The 21,077-nt window shown below is 38.6% G+C and overlaps 4 protein-coding genes across 5 annotated transcripts; 2 read left to right on the top strand and 2 right to left on the bottom strand.

The window, feature by feature from the left end:
- The first annotated feature begins 989 nt into the window (after positions 1-989).
- On the top strand, positions 990-4,241 carry sbk3 (SH3 domain binding kinase family, member 3). Its single transcript, XM_077721490.1, has 5 exons — positions 990-995; positions 1,064-1,120; positions 1,706-1,853; positions 2,259-2,461; positions 3,489-4,241. Exons 1-5 carry the CDS (start codon positions 990-992, stop codon positions 4,239-4,241), a joined length of 1,167 nt encoding a protein of 388 aa, XP_077577616.1.
- A 4,425-nt stretch (positions 4,242-8,666) lies between these two features.
- mfap5 (microfibril associated protein 5) lies at positions 8,667-12,433 on the top strand. Of its 2 annotated transcripts, XM_077720960.1 has the most exons (6): positions 8,667-8,771; positions 9,790-9,867; positions 10,009-10,113; positions 11,044-11,131; positions 11,725-11,798; positions 11,868-12,433. In XM_077720960.1, the coding sequence occupies exons 2-6, from the start codon at positions 9,825-9,827 to the stop codon at positions 11,978-11,980; spliced, it is 423 nt and encodes a 140-aa protein (XP_077577086.1). In that variant the 5' UTR covers positions 8,667-8,771; positions 9,790-9,824; the 3' UTR covers positions 11,981-12,433. The 2 variants fall into 2 exon arrangements, with proteins under 2 accessions (XP_077577086.1, XP_077577085.1); XM_077720959.1 differs by lacking the exons at positions 8,667-8,771; positions 9,790-9,867 and having other exon boundaries at positions 9,882-10,113.
- Positions 12,434-12,947: 514 nt separating this feature from the next.
- necap1 (NECAP endocytosis associated 1) lies at positions 12,948-18,326 on the bottom strand. The gene is made up of 7 exons (XM_077720091.1): positions 18,122-18,326; positions 17,127-17,227; positions 16,250-16,354; positions 16,097-16,178; positions 15,911-16,019; positions 15,086-15,233; positions 12,948-14,095 (listed from the first exon to the last, which is right to left on the bottom strand). The coding sequence occupies exons 1-7, from the start codon at positions 18,220-18,222 to the stop codon at positions 13,989-13,991; spliced, it is 753 nt and encodes a 250-aa protein (XP_077576217.1). The 5' UTR covers positions 18,223-18,326; the 3' UTR covers positions 12,948-13,988.
- A 325-nt stretch (positions 18,327-18,651) lies between these two features.
- Positions 18,652-20,085, bottom strand: aicda (activation-induced cytidine deaminase). The gene is given in 5 exon segments (XM_077721489.1): positions 18,652-18,786; positions 18,853-18,886; positions 18,888-19,057; positions 19,178-19,335; positions 19,983-20,085. Coding segments are annotated over 5 exon segments (600 nt in total).
- Between the last annotated feature and the right edge of the window lie 992 nt (positions 20,086-21,077).

Here is a 21,077-nt window from a genome sequence, read left to right as displayed (position 1 = left end):
AAGGAAGGGTTAAGGCCAATGACAGATTGGAAACAGGGTGGCACTATAGGAGAGCTTTGAAATATCTCGCCACCCATTCGGGACCACTCGCCAGAAGCCCAGAGTTGAACCGCAGACAGATTTGGACACAGGGTAGGAAAAGAGAAGGGGGTGTTAGTGTCAGTGCCTGCCCCCAGGGAGTGTTGGTCATTGTCTACTTTGCCAGTACGTGGATCAGTCGCAGGGTGCAGTAGACTCAACAAACAAGCAGGACAAGGGAGCTCCTTCATCCAAGAAAGACGCAATCAAGGGACGATCAATTTTAACAGGAGAGCAAGGAAGCATGGCAGTGAGTAACTCACCTCACTATATTTCAAATCTCACTGAGTAGATTAATTGTTTGAAGATGAGTCATGATATTAAATTGGAATATTAATTTCTTTTTTGCAGTGCCGTAATCAAAATTGTAGGAGTCCTAAGTGATTTAGTTCATTAGATTTGGACTGTGATGCATTGTAAAAACGGAATTTAATTAACCTAAGAAACTACTGCAAACACTGCAGTACAATTTTAATTTAAAAATATTAATAAGTGTGCAATATCAATACATACACACACATATATATATATATATATATATATATATATATATATATATATATATATATACATATGCATGTATATACATATACATATAAATATACATATATACATATATATATATATACATATGCATATACAATGCATATAAATTTACATGTACATGCTCTACTTTTTGGTCTTATCTGTTGTTTTTGATTAAAAAATGTACTCATAAAACCTTAAAAAAATAAAAAGATGGATTAATTCGCCCCTCCCAGTCAAAATGAATTGGACATCTAATACTTTCAATGGCATTCTGCCCTCATAGATATCGTTAAGATGTCGGGGAATTGATCAGTTCATATTTTTTTCCTGTCCCTTTTAATCGGCATCACTTTACACCTCCGAGGTAACGCAATATTCTAAGCATGGAGGTCATTCGTATAAACGTGTTGCCCCAGACGTGACTGTCTTCAAATTTTTGGGACATTTGAATCCGCAGCGCTTAATCCCTGCGCGCAACATCAACATCAACAAGCCAGTGGCCATCCTCAAAGAGGTCAAATGATCTGTTTAAAATAGAGTTGTCTTCTTCCTACGGGTGCTCAGTGTCATTCATCCCATTCGCTTTGCATTCTATGAATTGCCATTTGTAAGACCCCACCTAAAGTCTTCACATATTCTCTCGCGTACCCTCAAATTGTGTTGCATTGTAAATGTTGGCGCCTAGAATTGATTATACTACTACTACTAAGTTAAATTAGCAAATGTCAAACTTTTGATATATAACTTCTCCCGAAATCCACAACTTTCAAAGTAGCAGAAACATGGCCAACATGAAAATATGCATGTAAACAATAAATAAAAGACAAATATGCACTCAAATACTCCATCTCCTCAAGTATATGTCCTAAAAATTAACCCAATCATTACCAATGACAGCAAAAGACAAGAAATCCATTTGAACTAGAAGAATTGGCATAAATATACTCAAACGCCTAAAAAAATGAGCAAAATTGACTTAAAATTATTGAAATATTTGCTCAAAATAACAAATACTTTCTACAAATACTCATTAAAAACTCACACTACTCAATTCAAGTTGACTAAAACCCAAATTAAAACTTAAATCTCCTATCCGCAGGACGCGGCGGCCAAGGAGCTGGACGAGCGCTGCTTCCTCTCAGCACAGGCCATATCCAGCCTCAAAGTGTCTGACCACTTCCGAGTTCTAAAGTTCCTGGGCGAAGGTTCATACGGCAAAGTCATGCTGGCTGTCCACAGGAAGAGAGGTCAGTTCCATCGACACACAGTGTGAAATTCCCCCGTTCGCCCTTCGATCTGGTTCTACGGTCAGTTAGATAACACGGCTTACTCGATGCGCATCCCTAATGAAAGCCATCCTAGCTCTGGTTTCGCTCTCGAGATGAAACTTTGTATCGTGTGGCGTAACTTTGGCTACAATGTGAGGACGGATGAGTCTTTGGATGGATGCCGTTTTGCTTTTTACGCCCCAGCCACTTCAATCTAGCGGCGTTCTTTGGATAGAGTTGCCGTAATGTTCTGGTAACCCAATCGCCCCTGGAGAGCCAGTTAAATTTGATCGCGAGGTTACTCAATCGCAATGTTGAGGCGAGCTTTTTCGTTATTTTTGTGTGTGTTTTATACAATATCGTGTTTTTGTGGGTCTCGGGCAGGAACCCCAATGGCCTTGAAGTTCTTCCCTCGCAAGTCAACGACGCTTACCTCCTTCCTGAGGGAGTACAACCTCTCGCTTTCTTACTGCACGCATCCCTCGTTGACACGGGCGGTGGGAATCTTCTTCTCCACGACGTCGCATTATGTCTTCGCCCAGCAGGCCGGTCTCTACGGCGACCTGTACAGCGTGATTGTGTCAGAGGTCAGTTGGCGTCAAAGCGTGTTGGGAAGGAATGGAAGGAAAACATTTAGCCATTTTGAAAATATATGAGAAAATTGTTGCCCTATGATTGGCTGGCCACTAAATTAGAGTGTCCCCCGCCTGGTGCTTATAGTTGGCTCCAGCACCCCTAATGGCTCTTGTGAGGATAAAGGGTCTGGAAAATGAATGAATAATAAAAATAGAAATGATGCAGAGGCCTATTTTTTAATGATAAATAATATATTTTCCTCTGTGTTATTGGTGATAAATAATAATTAGTCATTTTATCATTACAATAGATAGATAGAAATTAAAATCAAGATGAATAATGAATGCAGTTGACATCGAACAGATTTTGATCATGACTTAATCAATCAATAAAATGGCTGTACTTGATTTAAAAAAGAAATCTCTCGATAAGACACATGTAGCGGGCCGTCGGCAACAGAACTCGTGCTTCTACGCAGCAACCTTTTGCTCACGTCAGCAAAACGGCAAGTTGATAACGGCCATCTTGTCACTGCCAGTAACAAGCAAAGAACGCGATAAGCATGAGAACACTCGGCTCTCACGACCTATTCTCTTTTAAGATAGCGCATAATGGGAGGAGGGAGCTTTCCCACAGCGCCGCTGAGTGTTTACACGCATCTTGTCATCAGCACCGCCCGATTCATTGGTCATTTAATAATTATTATTTATTGATCACTTGTCTGTTGTTGTTATTTGTGCACATTGTGGTAAAACTTTAAATCTCATTATTCATTCCTTTTTTGAACCGCTTTATCCTCATTAGGGATTTGAACCCAGGACCCTAGAGCTGTGAGGCTGACGTGCTAACCACTCAAGTCGCCGGGCTGCTCCTAAATTTAATTATATTATATAACAATAAAAGCAATCAATTCAATGGGGTTCAACTTAAATTTGGTTGTTTTTGAATGATTGTTATGCACAACCACATAAATATACAGTTAAACTTCCTTATGGAAATCCATGGCATTAAAAAGACTCTTTTTGCTTTCAACATCAGGTGGGCCTGGACGAGGAACACGTCCAAAGAGTCATGTCCCAACTAAGCGGCGCCGTGACTCACCTACACTCCCTTGGCTTCGTCCACCGCGACATCAAACCCGAGAACATCTTCCTCTGCGACAGTGCATGCCGCTGGGTCAAACTGGGCGACTTCGGCCTGACCCGGGCCATTGGCCACACCGTGGGCGCTGTCTGGTACGAGTCGCCCTTTTGCACTCCCGAAGTGGAGGCCGCTAAGGAGGCGGAGAAAAGCGATCTGACGGATGAAGAGGAGGAGGAAGAAGAGGAGAAGGAGACAATTTGGATCACGGTGGAGCCTTGCATTGACAGTTGGGCTTTGGGGATTCTTACTTACTGTCTCCTTACTGGCTGCTTTCCCTGGCAAGAAAGCACCAGTGACGACCCCGGTTACGCCAAATACAAGGTCTGGTTTGAGCGAGGGGAGGGCCTAGAGGAAGCTGATGGGTCCATGGTCCAAATGGAGAACCGGCGGAACGACCCTCCGCCATCACAGTTCTACGGCCTCAGCTCGCATGTCATGGAGCTCCTCCGACTGTTACTCCATCCGGACCCCGAGAGGCGAGGGACCCCTGAGGAGATCCTGAGCTACCTGGGGGGACCCTGGTTGATGGAGACGGAGAAGGAGGAGAAGAGGAGGGAGGAGGAGGCCAAGCGGGAGGCCAAGAAACTTGGGGAGGTGGGGGGAGGAGTGGGAGAAGAGCTGGTGAGGGAAGGGAGAGGGGAAAGATAAGGATTTTTATATATATATTTTTTGTAGTCAACATTATATCAGGGGTGTCAAATGTGCACAATAACGATAAGTTTGTAATGCAGGGAAAACTGCACTTCATTGCACACAACATGTAATGAGATTTAATACAAGAACTGTACTATATTTTATTGTAAGCAAATGTATTCTGTATTTTCAGTTTTTTTATTACATCTGTAGATATTGTTGTCAATTCTCCTGTTGTATAGATTACTGTGTGTATTCATGTGTGTTTTAATAATAAAATCAACTTTTACTATAATTTTATCTATAATGTCTGTAAAGTTTTGCGCATATATATGTATGTATAGTATAGGGTCCCTGTGTATTTTTTTAAAGGAACAGGAATTTCAAATTGTTTATTTTTTGTTTGTAAGATGAATGCTACAACAATGATATAACACAAATAAAAAATATATTCCCTAGAATGGAAGCTGTTGTCATCATTGACCTTGATAGCTCGCACAGTGAATTTCAAGCTTGAAATCAATTTTACTGCTCCACAAATGCCAGCAGATGGCAGCAGTGTACCATTTTGAAAATCAGATTGGTATGTTAACATTTTTGGTTGATAAAGACTACAATGTTAGCTACTACAACTACTACTACTACTACAACTACTACTACTACTACTACAACTACTACTACAACTACTACTACTACTACTACTACTACAACTACTACTACAACTACTACTACTACTACTACTACTACAACTACTACTACTACTACAGCTACTACTACTACTACAGCTACTACTACAACTACTACTACTACAACTACTACAACTACTACTACAACTACTACAACAACTACTACTACAACAACTACTACTACAACAACAACTACTACTACTACTACTACTACTACTACTACTACAACTACTACAACTACTACTACAACTACAACTACTACAACTACTAGTACTACTACAACTACTACTACAACTACTGCTACAACTACTACTACTACTACTACTACTACTACTACTACTACTACTACTACTACTACTACTACAACTACTACTACTACTACTACAACTACTACTATTACTAATTCTACAACCTACTACGACAACTACTACTCCTATTACTACTAGCACTATTACTAGTGATAGCAGTGCCATCTTGAGATTAATTCCACTTGTAAATTATTTTTACTTTACTTTCCACCAGCATTAAAGAGCCCACGTGCAATAACCATCTACAACCGCACCACCATACTTAGTGCTTGCCCTACATCTTGTCAAGCGGGGACAATCACTGCATGAAAAATCACTCGTGGTCCGGTTACGGCGCCCCCAAAAATATGTTGGGCAATATTTTATGGTCTTCGAGCACGGAATGATTTGGTGTGGTGATTCCCCACTCATCAGAAGCCAGACTGAGATTAACAATTGATTCCCTTTGGCTGCTCGTATAAAACAACACAGGTTTCCAAGTACAGTAACATTTTGACTTTGTGGAGGTGGCCCTACTAAAAGTGCACGCGCTAACCCCAGAGAAGGGCCACTTCACATGGTCTTATTAATAGACCTCTATTTACGCACCCCACACATCATCACCTCGCCACTATTATCAGCATACCAAAACTCTGCTAATGCTAACAGTCAGAATTTTTTAAACCAGACCAAACCCAAGTGTGTTTGTCTTATTATAATCTTACGGAGCTTCCCTTGTGCATGACGTTAAAAAATGTCCCTTTTAGACAAAAAACAAAAATGCCAGCAAGATGTTAGATCATATTTACAGCTTTGACAATGAACTGTCTGCAAATTTTGCATTAAGAGCTCATGAACATGATCATCTCAATTAGAATGGCCGATAAAAATAGAGGCTACATGCGTCCATCGGTGGGCTTGCGTAAGGATCTGGATTTGTGCCCACCAGATGGCTATGTTTTTCTTTCCGATATTTGTTTTATATTTAACATGGAGCTGGACTAGGCTTGTATACTTCAATGTATTGTACTGATTTTCCCAATTACAATCACATGTGTGATCTGAAGCTTATGCCATCTGACATTGAGAGAAGGGGTTCAGTAATCCCTCGAATATCGTGGACTTATGCTAAAACTCCCACTAACTTGTTTTTAGGGATTTACTAGTATATCAAATGGAGAGGAACTTTTTTCACTGCGAGTACAATATTTAAAGTATTTACCTTTATATATATGTATGTATATATAGGGCGGCAAGGTGGAGCGAGTGGTTAACGTGTTTGCCTCACAGCTTTGGGGTCCTGGGTTCAAATCCAGGTCATGTCCATCTGTGAGGAGTTTGTATGTTCTACCTGGGCCTGCGTGGGTTTCCTCCGGGTACTCCGGTTTTCTCCCATATTCCAAAACATGCATGGTAGGCTGATTGGACACTATAAATTGCCCCTGTGAGTTTAAATGGTTGTTTGTCTCCGAGTGCTTTGCGATTGGCTGTTCACCGATTCATGGTGTCCCCTGCCCTTGGTCCGCAGTCTGCTGGGATAGGCTCCAGCACCCTCTGCTACCCTATTGAGGATGAAATAGTGCAGAAAATGAGAGAAACATTGAGAGAAAGAGAGATCAGCGAAACTAGAGTTTGATTAATGACCGTGATGTGGAAGTCAATACAGGTGACCAAATGTATGTGAAATGTATCCTTGCAGTGAAAAGTGTCATCACGTATTAAGATTTCTTTTGGCAATCCAACCTTTCTCAGTCGTACGGTTTTGTTTACACCCCGCTGGGTCATGATAGCACTCCAGTTCTTTGGAGTTCTCTCTGAGGGGAGCCCAGCAATGGTGAAACATTTTTCCACTGGGGTGAAATGCAGCACCTTGGGGAGACACAGAAGGGGAACCGTGTCCCCATCTGAAATGGAAGGAGGTTATTAACATGTCTTACAATGCTGGCATGCAGTGACAAACCACATTCATGTAATAAACAAAGCGAAACTTTATCGGGTGTTTAATACACAGCATACTTTATGGATTAATTCGGGTTACCTGACCAGAGGTAGAAGTAATACGTCTGTACAATTGTCATACCTACGGCCATTTTGTTAAATACCACCATATCGTTTCCCGTCTTGTACACACAAGAAATATTATTTACATTGTTCCATTATTTTTATATGCAAATTGTTATATCTTGTAAATATAATTAAAAAATATATTTAAAAAATCAACTGTATCATAATTTAAAAAAATGATGTTGAATCAATATTGCTGGTTTTGTTTGGGTTGTGAAGTTCATTTCAGTCAACAACAGGGGGCAATATTGTACAAAAATGAGGGAAACCATTAAAGAATGACCATTAAAAAAAATTCCACAAACGCAATAGACATAGAATGACCTTTTATGGGATGACAGATGGAAAATTTGAAAATATATATTGTTTTCTTCTCATATAAATAATTTGGATCTAATCTAAAATATACAACAGTCGTTGTTAGTTGCTTTGTATTAACTACAACAGCACCCAAGCATTGTGATCATTCAGGGTATTTCCTGCAGTCCTTTCCCGTATTTCATATCTGACATGTCATTTTGACACGGCTACAGGACGGATAGTCCCGTTTGGATCCCAGCTTTTGCTTACTCTGCCCTCCAATCTGTCAAGCTGTCATCAAAGTCTCTCCTGCGACCTTGTTAGGCCCCGCCAACTAAACCCCTGGCCCTCACAAAAAGCACGCCGCGTAACCCCGATGTACCAGGAGGATGATGGACATCTCACTTTTGGAAGTCACCTGACCTGTTTGTCGTTTTAGGACGACTGCGTTATGCCGTATTGTTCAGATTTGTCATGTTTTGTTATGGCTATCAGCCTGGGTATACATTATGTAGTATGTAGTATTATCATTTAATGCTATTTGCCTTGTGTGTCTGTCTCCTCATTGGCCGAATGTTTCTGCTGTGGTAGTTGCGACTAGTAGTTGGTATCTCTTACCACCAGGGGGAGTGGTAACATGATTACAGAAGCCAATTTGAAAGTTTTTTTCACTCAACTTCAAATCAATTGCTTTAAGTAGATCAGATGTGTTTTAACTTTTTTCCCGGGCATTAAAATAGGTTTTTAAGATGTATTTTCAAGTATTAACTCACTGGTTGCCATTTTCAACGATAGATTTCCATTTCTGCCACCCATTTAGTACAACTTATCTGCTGTACTACATATTTAATTGGAATTTATAGTGTTAAAGTACTTCCAAAATTGTTCATGACAAAAATAGATCGACTCAAATTCTTTGTCAATCTTAAAGTCCCAATATAAAAATTGCAAGGCACATTTTGAACAAATAAAAAACAGAAAAATATGCCGAAAATCAGCGTTATTTGAATATTGTGGTAACAAACCAACAGGAAGTATGCTATTAATTAGGCATGTTAGAAATGGGGCAGGCAGAAATTGTGAAAACAATGATGGGATAGGCGGGAGAAGGCAAGGAGGAGGGAGAAGGAGAGAAGGAGAACAGGAGAAAACAACAAGAGGACAAAGGAACCGTTAAACAAAAGCAGGTTGGGACAACAGCAAAAGTTGTAAGTATTGTCTCATGTTTTATACGTTTTGAAGGGCAGAGAAGAGCAAATATCCCCAGATTTGATCTTAAAGTTCAGCACTTTTTTAATGTCTTAAGAGTTAAACCTAAGAGAGAGAAAGAAATATGTGAAAATTTAAAACGGATGACTCGTAAGCTTGAAAAAAAATATTCGGATTTGTGCGACAAAAAGAATAATGTGAAAGAATGCGTCACAAAGGAAAGGCTCATAATGGGCACCTAAAAAAATAAAAACAACCCCCCCCCCCTCCCAAAAAAACCCACATTCTTTCAAGAGAACTCACAATTTGGACTTAGTTGCTCTGACACATTGCAAGAGAATGATGCAGGCTTGTGACTGAGGGAGAAAAAAACTTGTTACAAATGAGAAAATGTTTAAAAACACCCTTTGTACACAACACATGCAATAGTAGACTGAAATATAGACAGATATACTTACTGTACATTACATTACATATGTGCAAAAGCATTTGTTTTGATTGTGCCTTTCAAGGAAAATGTTTCCTTAAATTGTTGGTCAAAGTTAATCATGAGTGCTGACTTTATGTTTTAGGATCAAATTAAAATGAAGAGTTAAGATGTATTTTAAATTCCCTGATTTTCCCCCTTTTAAATCAATAATTGTAATTTTGTAATCATTTTTTTCTGTGTTTTGAGTTCAAAAATCATTTAGTAAAATCTAAAATTATATTTTAAAAAAGCTCAAATAAACATTGTTTTAGATCTATAAAAACCGGAATATTCAGGGCTTTTAATCCAATTCTCTTAATCCATTTATAAAAAAAAAAATCAAAATATTATATCTAAAATGGTCCGGCCTAAAGTTGACATTAAGGCGGCCCGTGAACCAACCTGAGTCTAACACCCTATGCAATTTGTTCCTAAAAATTACTACAATTCTTCTATTATAATAATAAACCACCACAATGACAATAATCCTAAACAAACACTAAAAGTGCATGATTCATCTTTGAACTCATTTTTCCTCCTTCCTACAGTTTATATAGCAGCTCAACTCAAACAAGTGAAAAGAATGGGCAACTTTCCAGTGGTGCTCCTCCTTTGTGGTCTCCATGGTAACACTACCAAACAGAACACACTCAATAAATCAACTTGTTTAATGATGTTCAGGTCACCCTCATCTTTTTATAATTTTTATTTTAGGAAGACTCCCCTCATGTTGTTTTTCATCTTCTCTCTGTGTGTATATTTCCCAGCACTCACGGCTATAGTCCAAGCTCAGCAAAGAGATATTTTAAATCAGGACCCTTCTACGTACCCATCGGGGACCACTGAAGCACCTGCCCCTGCATTGCCAGACAGTAAGTGAGGCACTACAAGCTAAAATGTTGCTTAATATACAATGAAGGGAAGTAATAGAGTACAAAATATTAAAATCATAACAATAAACCATGTCATGAAACATATTTTGTAGATTTTAGAGCAGCTAGGATAGTCTAAACAATTTTAAAAGGGTTTAGTTGGTAGTATCAAATACGTACACAATGGATGGGACGTCTAGTGCCGTCAATGATGGCATGGAAGTTAACATTTGGGCCCAAAAATGGAGTCCGCGAGATATAGTTAGCATAAAGGACCAAAACTGAGTTTGCTAGGGCTTTTACATATAAAGCGCATCTCTACTTACGAAAAATTCAACTTACAAAATCAGTTCTGGAACAAATGAATTTCTTAAGTAGAGGTACCACTCATATTGCCCAGGTCTACTACAGAATGTAGTTTTTATTTCAGTAACGAAGTCAAATTACTTTGACCAAGGGTGTCAGACTCGGGTTGGTTCGCGTGTTCATGTCAACTCGATTTCATGTGGGCCAGTCCATTTTAGATATGATATTTAGATTTTTTTTTAATAAATGGATTAAAAACACTGGATTAAAAGACCTGAATATTCAGTTTTTTATAGATCTAAAACAATGTTTATTTTAGCTTTTTTAAATATATATTTTTAGATTTTACAAAATGATTTTTGAACTAAAAACACAGAGAAAAAATATTAAAAAAATTCAATTCTCGATTTAAAATGGGGAAAATCAGGATATGTAATATACATCTAGACTCTTCATTGTAATTTGATCCTAAAACAGAAAGTTGGCACTCATGATTTACTTTACCGGGCCACACAAAATGATGCGACGGGCCAGATTTGGCCCCCGGGCCGCCACTTTGACACATTTGACTATTACCCACAAGAAATATTGATCATTTATGTGCGTGTGTGTGTGTGTGTGTAGACTGCAGGGAGGAGATGTATCCTTGCACCAGGATGTACTCTGTCCATCGGCCCATCAAGAGATACGTCGGTGGGCGCTGCATTTATAGGTGATTTATTGCACAGATGGCAATCATCAGTAAGAGATATAAATGTACACTATGCGCTCATTTATTTGACTTCAAGAGCTACGCTACATTCATCTTTTCAGTCAAATATACAACGCTGCCCAGGCTGTGACTGCAATGGAAGTAGTAGCTGAATTTACGATGATCTTGGGGCTATTTTAATACATACGGCACACATGTTGGCAGCAGTGTGTGTCATATTAATTGGGTTGGGTTTCAGTTCTAAAATCAGACGCTTACCTGCCATTCGTTCATCTGTTTTTTTTTAGTAAGCAATATGTGTAGTGCTTTCAATGGCCACTAAAACAGTAACATTTGTGACAATAGGTTTAGACATTAGAAATTTGAGGCCAGGTCAGCACAAGATACGATACACATAAAAAAGTGCATCCGTTAATAGTACATTAGAAACATAAACAGAAAATAGGACTAAAGTATTAACATACTCATCACTCATCATTAAAGTAAAAAGTATAAAGTACAAAGTCAAGTAAAAAGGAATGTATTCTTCAAAAAAATCTTTAGAAAAAGATCAAATTAGATTTTAGCATCATCATCATCTGTTTACATTCCAGCCTCCCTCGAGTATATGTGATCAACAACGAAATCTGCACAAGAACAGTGTGCCAAGAAGAGGAATATCGAAAAGGTGACACAACCCACATTTTAACCACATCTCAATACTACATCCACCCTAACTTTCACCTTCGACCTACAGCCGAGCTATGCCGAGAATTATCCGGCTGGCCCCGCCGCCTCGCCAGGTCATCTAATGGGAAACGCTGTCGCAATCGCCGTGGCAACCCCACAACCTGGGCAAACAAGGCCTGATGAGTTTAGGGGGGCGCCGAACTCAGGTTGTCATCAAAACACTCCATAACATCATAAATCCAGCACTCATCACCTATAGTGGAGTCTCCTCCTCCTTTTTATTTTTTTTACACACACACGCACGTGCTGAGTCATATCTTTGTTTATGTGTCCTAACTTTTAATTGTCTGTGAATACCATGCATTTCATGGATCATGTCAAGTAGGGTTAATGGCCCTTTAAAAAAGTCCTATGGAAAGCCATTCAAGTTCCCTTAATAGTACCCTTTCTTTGTCTTCATCTATAAACTGTCTATTTCCTACTAGTAACTTTCTGTATTGGTCGCTATGGACGACAACAGACGTCAATTGCCTTTGGAATGACAACAGCTTTTGTTCAAATACAAAGAAATTCAAGTGGATATGAAGAAAATAAAAGAAAAAGCTTTCTAATAAAGTCCATTCCTCACACAAATACCTGCGTTGACATTACAATGTGTTAACTAATAATCCAGTATCTATTAAAAGTACTGTCATAGTTTTTTGTTTATAACAGGGGTTGGGAACCTTTTTAAAAGAGAGAGCCATAAACTATTCTTATTTTCTATTCTTATTGCTAAAGAGCCATTCTCAGAATTTAAAAGTAAAAATCTACAAAAATATGCGATTTTTTGTGTCATTTCACCACTTTTTAATCACAATAAGTCCCTGATTTATTTTGACAACCTTGTTATGCTGTTACTAATCAATCCATATTAATTAAATGAGGAATGAAAAACTAAATTAGGATTCAAGTGATGCTAAAGCTAGTCTCAATGCCACAGTGTCAATGTGACGCTCCTATTGGTGCATTCGGGACATTAGTGGAGAGCCATATAAGATCCATGATAAGAGCCACATAGGGCTCTCGAGCCATACGTTCCCTATCCCTGGACTATACCAACAATTTTGTTTCCGTCCACGTTTCTTTTAAAGAAATAAACACGCAGTTGTGTCATTTCCATCTTATATTTATCTTTGCATATTCATTCCCAATATTCATACACAATAATTCACATGAGACAGTAACACATGTTAAGGTTAAATTTCTTAAAGTGCCAATTGCATTGTAAATCAACATAATCCATTTGCTTATACACGACAATATCACAAGAAGCGAAAAGCAAACCAACCTACAATGCATTTCACAAATATCACCTTCAAGCACTTTTATATATGAAAACTGGTCAAAACTGCAATACATCGCCATTTTTCGAGTTATCCAATGACAGCGGCTTCAAAAAAGAATGACAAGCCGTGACTTCACTAAGCAGGACAAAAAGGTCGTGACCCTACTTAAAGTCCATCCACAGCCACTAAATTACAACCGTTTTAAGATAGGCCGGATTACGTTCAACTTGGGTCCCACTGAAATGATTTACTTCTGTTTATAGTTTAAAAAAAAAAACAGCAGCTGCTATATCATGTCAAGTACACCTTAAGTATTGCTGTTGTGCCCTTTAAATCCACTAAACAGTGCTATAGAGCACCCACTCCAGTTAAACGTAGTTTCTTTCAAGTAGATTATGATGGTAGTAAACCTCACTTACAAGAATACTATAACAATCCCAGTTTTAAGACTAAAGACAGACAGAGTGCATATAACCAGAAAATAAAAATCTACAACACGTATAATTTAGACGACTGGGATATATATATATGTATATACACAGAAAATAAATATTCTCTGTACAGAAACTGCATTCATTGTTCTATTTTCTCAAGCACATTTCTATGTTCACAGATAAAATGAAGAACAGAAAATAAGAAACATTGACGAGTGTGTTAGAGTTAGGCTTTGAAACTAACAAGATTAGAATTTGAACGGATTAGGAGAATAGACGAGAATTGGTGGAGGGTTGGGGGTGCTTGGCAGGGAGTTGTCAGGACCCCTCATTTGAAAGGGGAATGCAATTTTTTGCCAAAAGTGCTGCATAAATGTTGCTCAGAGAGAGAGAAAAGCGGGAGGAAGAGCGGAATGGGTTTACTGCTCACTTTGGGGAGTCGAAGTCTCCCCACAGGTCCGAGTTGGATGTCAGAGAAGGATTGGATGGCGCCACCGTGTTGGAATTGCTGGTGTCCAGGTCCAGCAGGCAACCTAGTGGGTTTAGATTAGATTAGATTAGGATTTTATTTCGTCACGTATTCGGGAAATTTCTTAGGCAACTTGTCCAGATGAAATATGACAGTACAATGTTGCATTTGTGATACAATTCAATTTGTTCCAGGACTTGTTTTGTATGTTGAGACAGATTTTCTCCTTTCATCCTAAAAACCAGATTATAATTTGATTAATTTGTTTCTTACTCCAAAAATTATAATAAATACTCAATCCTGCAGGTAATTACAAATAGCAAGATAAATAAATAGGGAATAAAAAGCATTTTTATTGTCACCTCAGTAAATAGGTGTCAAAGTGGCGGCCCGGGGGCCAAATCTGGCCCGATGCATTATTTTGTGTGGCCGGGAAGGTAAGTCATGAGGGCCGACTTTATGTTTTAGGATCAAATTATAATGAAGAGTATAGATGTATATTAAATGGCCTGATTTCCCACTTTTAAATCAATAATTGTCATTTTTAATCCATTTATTCTGTGTTTTTAGTTCATAAATCATTTAGTTAAATCTAAAAATCTATAAAAAAGATAAACATTGTTTCAGATCTATAAAAAAACGGAATACTCAGGGCTTTTATATTCCACAGTGTGGCAACATCTTTACATCAGTCAACTGTGGCCTAGCACGTATGCAATTACATGACTTCTTTTAACAAATAAACCATTTTCCCCTGACCTTGTCCATGAACTCCATTCACACGTGAGTCAGAGTAACGCAAAAATGTTTCATCCCAAAAAGATAAATATGATCTTTGCTTGTGGCAGGCAGTATTTACTAAATAGAAATGACAAGGAAGTCAACACATGACATGTTACGTCAAAAGCAAGACACCTGGTGACCTCAACTGTACCCTCTTGTTTCCCTAGATCACAAAATACTCTTGACATGAAAGGAAAATAAAATACAAGAGGCGGGCTAATTGGCCACCCGACTAGTATCAGCATTTTCATGGAGGCTTACAATTACCCACCTGTGTCATTTCCTCCAGCTGACGGTTGCGTGTTATGATTATTAGATCGGGATGATGGGGGCGGTGCCAGCTTGCCTCCGGGGGGAGGTGGAAGGAGTCCTAGACCGCCGGAACTCTGTGGACGAGTCCTATCCTTTTTTTTCGATTGCTGAGTGGAAAAAAACAGTCGAATGAGTGTCTGTCTATGTCACATGTGTCCAAGAGGCGGCCCGGGGGCCAAATCTGGCCCAATGCATCATTTTGTGTGGCCCGGGAAAGTCAATCATGAGTGCTGACTTTCTGTTTTAGGATCAAATTAGAATGTAGAGTATATTTCACGACTATAAGGCGCACGCTGAATGAATGACACATTTTAGTGTTTGTTCCATATACAAGGCGCAATGGATTATAAGGCGCTCTGTCTATTTTGGAGAAAATTTAAGACTTTTAAGTGCGCCTTATAGTCGTGAAAATACGGTATACTAAATTTCCTGTTTTCCCTCCTTTTAAATCAATAATTGTAATTTTTAATCATTTTTTCTGTGTTATTAGTTCGACAATCATTTTGTAAAATCTAAAAATATATTTAAAAAAAAATAAAATAAACAATGTTGCAGATCTATAAAAAAAACGGAAAATTCAAGACTTTTAATCCAGTCCTTTCAATCCATTTATAAATAATGAAGTGATTTGATAAAATACGTTACATTAGGAAAATAAAACTTGAATAGCTTTTCTGGACCTGAAGTTTCTAACTCAATTTAACATATTTTTTTTCAAATCATTGTGGAGATGATGCCAGCAGGGGGAGGTAGATTACTGAAAGTGAAACAAAATGGAAATTACCCCGATATTGAGTGTGATGGTTTGTCCCTCTTTGAAACCCAGGTCAAGTTTAGGAGCAGAGTCCGGTGCCTGTGCTTGTTTACTGAATTCCTTTTCTTGCTTTACCCACCTTCATAAAAAGAAGCAGAAAAAACGGATGTTTTCATAAAATATATTCAATTGTTACTAATTAAATGAACAGCATACTTGAAGTGGTCCTGCAGTGCAACATTGAAGTCAAAGGCATCACCTCGGTCTCCGAAGCCGATACCGATAAAAGCGCTGCGGCCTGGAATAAAACTACACTGTTACGATACAGATGTTTGGATGAAGTTTTTTGGAAGTTGGCAATGTACACACCATTGTCATCCTGGATGCGGAGCACAAAGTATCGGCTGGAGTCGCTCACTGTTTCCACGGTGATGCCGGGGTACTCGTCCACTGGTGCCTGCGCAAAAAGCTCCCCTGCAAATTAGCACAAAAGTGGAATTTAAAAAAAATAAGGAAATGTTGAGAGCAAAGGTTTGATGTCATACTGGAACACAATATTTGCATGATTTCGTTTTTACAACTGTATTTAAGGTAATTTGGAAAAAATCCTGAAGCATTTTTTGGCAAACTACGGTCTGTTTTGTAAAGAATGACTTCATAAATCTGGGCATTAAACATTGAATAATCTTACCAAGAATTTTGTACTTTTCACTGCTTAATACCATAAAGCGTAGGTGTCAAAGTGGCGGCCCGGGGGCCAAATCTGGCCCGCCGCATCATTTTGTGCGGTCCGAGAAAGTAAATCATGAGTGCCGACTTTCTGTTTTAGGTCCAAATTAAAATGAAGAGTATAGATGTATATTAAATTTCCTGATTTCTCCCCCTTTTAAATCAATAATTGTATTTTTTTAATGAATTTATTCTGTGCTATTAGTTCAAAAATCATTTTTGTAAAATCTAAAAATATATTAAAAAAGCTAAAATAAACATTGTTTTAGATCTATAAAAAACTGAATATTCAGGTATTTTAATTCAGTTCTTTTAATCCATTTATAAAAAAAACTAAATATTATATCTGAAATGATCAGCACATCTATAATCTGTTTTTGGGGTCTGACTGCGACACGGAAAAAGAGGAATGATGGACACAAACTTGTAGGTCACCTTGAAAGCGAATGACAAACCTAATGAAACAGAGAACATCAGAAAAAAAATGAAAATCCACGACAAAGCTGCTTTATCTCACCGGATATTTTGTCCTCCAGTTTCACATAGGCGACTTTCCCCCGAGCCACCACTCGCATGCGTCCCGACCAATCGGGAGAGTCCAGCTTCCAATCAGCGGCCCTTTGGGGGAAAAAAATGCATCACTCATAATTGTTTATTTTAAGTTACATGGACCAACACCACTGATTTTGAATGCCCTGGGGGAATTTACACACACTGACATGACAACAATGTGATAAACAAGAGCCTGGGGAAGGAAACACTATGAATTGAGGGAAATTGACTTTTGAGGTGATTAAATTCATTTAATAGATAAAATATTACAATTTAGATTAGAGGTCAGTGCATCTGATAGTGTTTACGTGGGTAAAAACCTGAGTGACAAATCTATTTGCATTGTGACTCAATCTTTAAGTGAGCATCCGACTACTACATCCTCCAGATGAATTATTACATCATCTGCCATATTCACTCTCGTCTTCATATGGTCAGCAACCGACCAATAGTGAGCTTTTAATAGTGTTATGTGCACTAAAATGAAGATATAGTGAGTAAAAAATATATATTAAGCAGTCTCAAGTCAGGATTTTATAATAATTTACCTAATATAGCTTTGACTAAACATATGTAGTGCATTGGAGATTAAGCATAATTAACTTGTTAATAAGACATCAGGAAATGTAGTCATCTAACGAGGGCCTGATGTAAAATAAATTAAATATAATCAGGCAGTTCTATAATAACAAATAGCTTTACATGAGCATCATTTCTCATCAGGCATGTCACTGGCCGGCCACGTTTGGAGCGTCAAAAACAACACTGTCCGTCTAATGTTTTGATTGACTAAAAGGTATGAATCAGAGATTTTATTCGTATATTTTGAATTGTTTGGAATTGTAAGAGTGCTAATCAGTAGCATGAAGCTACATGAGGTATGCTAGTAGATAGTCGTGATGCGGGTTGTCTCGTCCACTGACAGCTTCTCGGGCGTCGTGCCCTGCGGTCAGGCCTCACCTGATGGCCCGGTTGGATGCTCTCGGTGGGATTCGGTACACGTTGACTTCAGGTTTGACGCAGAGGACCGACTCGTATTCAAACTGACCCTCTGACGCCATCTTGCCTTGATATTCCGTCGATGTACGCCGTTGCCGGTGTTGATGTTGATGGTGGTGGGCAAGCAAATGGCTAAATCCGTGCGGTTGTAGCGTGGCCGTAAAACAGCAAATAATAGCGCACGTCGTTTTATTTTTCCTCCCCTTTGTTGATAAATTTTGCAATAAAAAATAATATTTGGAGTGTGGTTGATATTGTTTGTTTGTTGGATTTTATTTTTAAAATCCTTATGTTTTTTTGTGCACACTGAATTTTTGTGTGTCACTTTAAACAGACATTACGGTTTAAGGACCATATCGGCACCACTACTACTCCGGCGAGGTAATAATTGCAATTAAGATAAAAACACTCATTATAAGAGTAACGCATTCAAAATGTGGATATTAATCGGAATCAGAATGGGATACTTGCAGATTAACATGTAAACTCGACTAATTATTCACTCGTACCAGCAAAAAATGATTTATTTGATTTAATATGACCATACTGCATAGGCAATAAGCAAACATTTCTTTCAAGCCTTGCAACACAAAGCACATTTTTGTATTTAAATCCATCTCACAAGGCTGAGAGAGATATTGTTGGAATAAATTTGATTTGGATTACAATATTGTGATAGTTTATTTCTGTACTTGCAGGATGCGATTGAGTTTCCTTGACAATTTCAGAGTTTTGTTGTAGGCCTTCCCATGCTTTGAATTGACTTTTCTTCCGATCCACAAATGTTTGCCAACAATAGTAATAGTCTAGGGCAGATAGAACCAAAATAATCACTTTTGGCTTTCCATTACTCCAGACTCCAGGGCACCAGGCTCCCAGGTAGCGCAGAAACAGCAACTTCATGTAAATGGGAGATCAGATTATCACTGGAACAATTTACTATTGTTAATAAACTTATTAATTATGTCGTTTTGTGTACTCTGGCAGGCTTCTATCATTCACACAACTTATACTCACCTCTACATGGCATCCATTTCGGTTCTTGAGGTGTCCAAAGTCAAAAGACAAGGAATTTGGCCCCACTCGCCTCTTCACCGCAAAACACAGGTACGTTTCGTGGCGGGATTTTTTTTTTATGTTTTTGAAATTTTGGTACACATCAGCATCTTTTTTTCCTTATGCAAAATGCATATGAGAAATAAAGCAAATATTGACTTTAAAAGGGTTAAAAAATAGTGTTTGGACATTTTAATACCATCGATGTCGCTAAATGATTTGTCAACCCTCAAAATGATTGGTGATTCATTTGATTCATTCATTTTCTGAACCGCTTATCCTCACAAGGGTTGTGGAGGATGCTGGACCTTATCCATGCTCACTATGGGGAGCCAATCTGTGGACTCGCTTCTTAAAAATTAGCACAAAAGTTTTAGTTTTAGTACCATTAATGGCGGTAGACATTCACTTTATTCTGACTGGGAGGCCAACACAAAAAATCGCTGCCAGACCTCTTAGTCAGACTGGATTGGATGTCTACTTGCATCAATAGCAGCCAATAAGTTGAATATTTATACGAGTTAGCTGACATAACGGCTCTCCGAAGGAAACCAAAGCTACAATGTGGCCCAAGCCAAAAAATTGGTTTGACACCCCTGTACTTAATTAACCAAATGATGTGTCTCAATACTTTCAACCATTTTGCGCACCCCTCAATTCAAACTGAAAAGGTATCATTAGCGTGCCATGCACTTTTGTCCTGTCCCGAATGCAACCACAATTTGGTAAAGCCCAGACCTCAGAGGACTGGCACAAAGTACCTCACCCTTCCATCTGGGTTTCCCCAGACTGTCAGCTTTGACCTGGCACGTCTGCGACACTTGAAACTGGACGCTTCTCGCCAAATCAGGGTGTTTTCTAGTCAGCATTGGTCTTTCCTCTCTTCTCCATCTGTCTGTTTCAACTCCAATTCAGCCCAAAGACTCCCCCCCTCACCCTCCCATGCACTCTGCGGTTGGGGGAATCCACCCTTTCCCAGGGTGGTTGTTTTTTCGCCGCTTAATTGTGTGTGAAGTTAGCCCTTTTTGCATGGGCATGCTATTCTCACAGGCGTTGTGCCATACATCATCTGGAACAAATGCATGTAATTCATCCTATTATCGTGTGGCGGGCTAATTTTAGTCTGATTCATGTCTCACTTTATACTGAAATGCTCAAAAGAGCAATAAACTCAACTTGTCTGCTCATTTGATCTCATGCGCATGTGTGTACTTTTTGCTTGTAGTGGCTGATCATATGCCCAACAGTTTGTAACCACTTCCCATTGTTGACCACATTCATCCGAGGTCATTTTATGTCATATGTGGTCAACCACATGCGTTTTCCGCCTGTATTATGTCTGAAGAAGTGGGCTATAATGACGTGAAAATACTTTTTTACTGTGAGATACCCATCCAGGTATATACTGTATATTATTCGATGGCTTTTAACTTTTACACCATTACATCTGGGAAGCAGAAATCTGTATTTTGCATTCCTAAATTTATTAACTCGATTTAATGTATATCGCTGTCAAATGTACGGAATTAGTTAAAAGGAGGGAGTCATGTATATAAGCAACATCCTTAAAATCGTCAAATTTTACAATTTCTCTCGTATAAGCCGCCCCCTGATTTGCAGTTTTCATGGTTTTGATGGAGAGTAAAAATATGCTACTTTTGAAGGGGAAATCTTAAGAAAAATCGTCACATGTGATATTTCTAAGATACTATATGAATCAAAAGCACATCATTAGGATCAATATCATAAGAAAGTTAATGATTCATCCAGTAATGGTTGCTTTCTTACTGCGAAACAGAAAATAACCAACAGATAGTAAATGTTAATTTGCCGAGATGTATCGGTGGAAAAGAGCATAGCA

The sequence above is a fragment of the Stigmatopora nigra genome, chromosome 7 (assembly GCF_051989575.1).
Source record: "Stigmatopora nigra isolate UIUO_SnigA chromosome 7, RoL_Snig_1.1, whole genome shotgun sequence".
Taxonomy (NCBI): domain Eukaryota; kingdom Metazoa; phylum Chordata; class Actinopteri; order Syngnathiformes; family Syngnathidae; genus Stigmatopora; species Stigmatopora nigra.
Note: the sequence above shows the minus strand (reverse complement) of the source record. Positions and strands in the feature narration are given on the sequence as shown.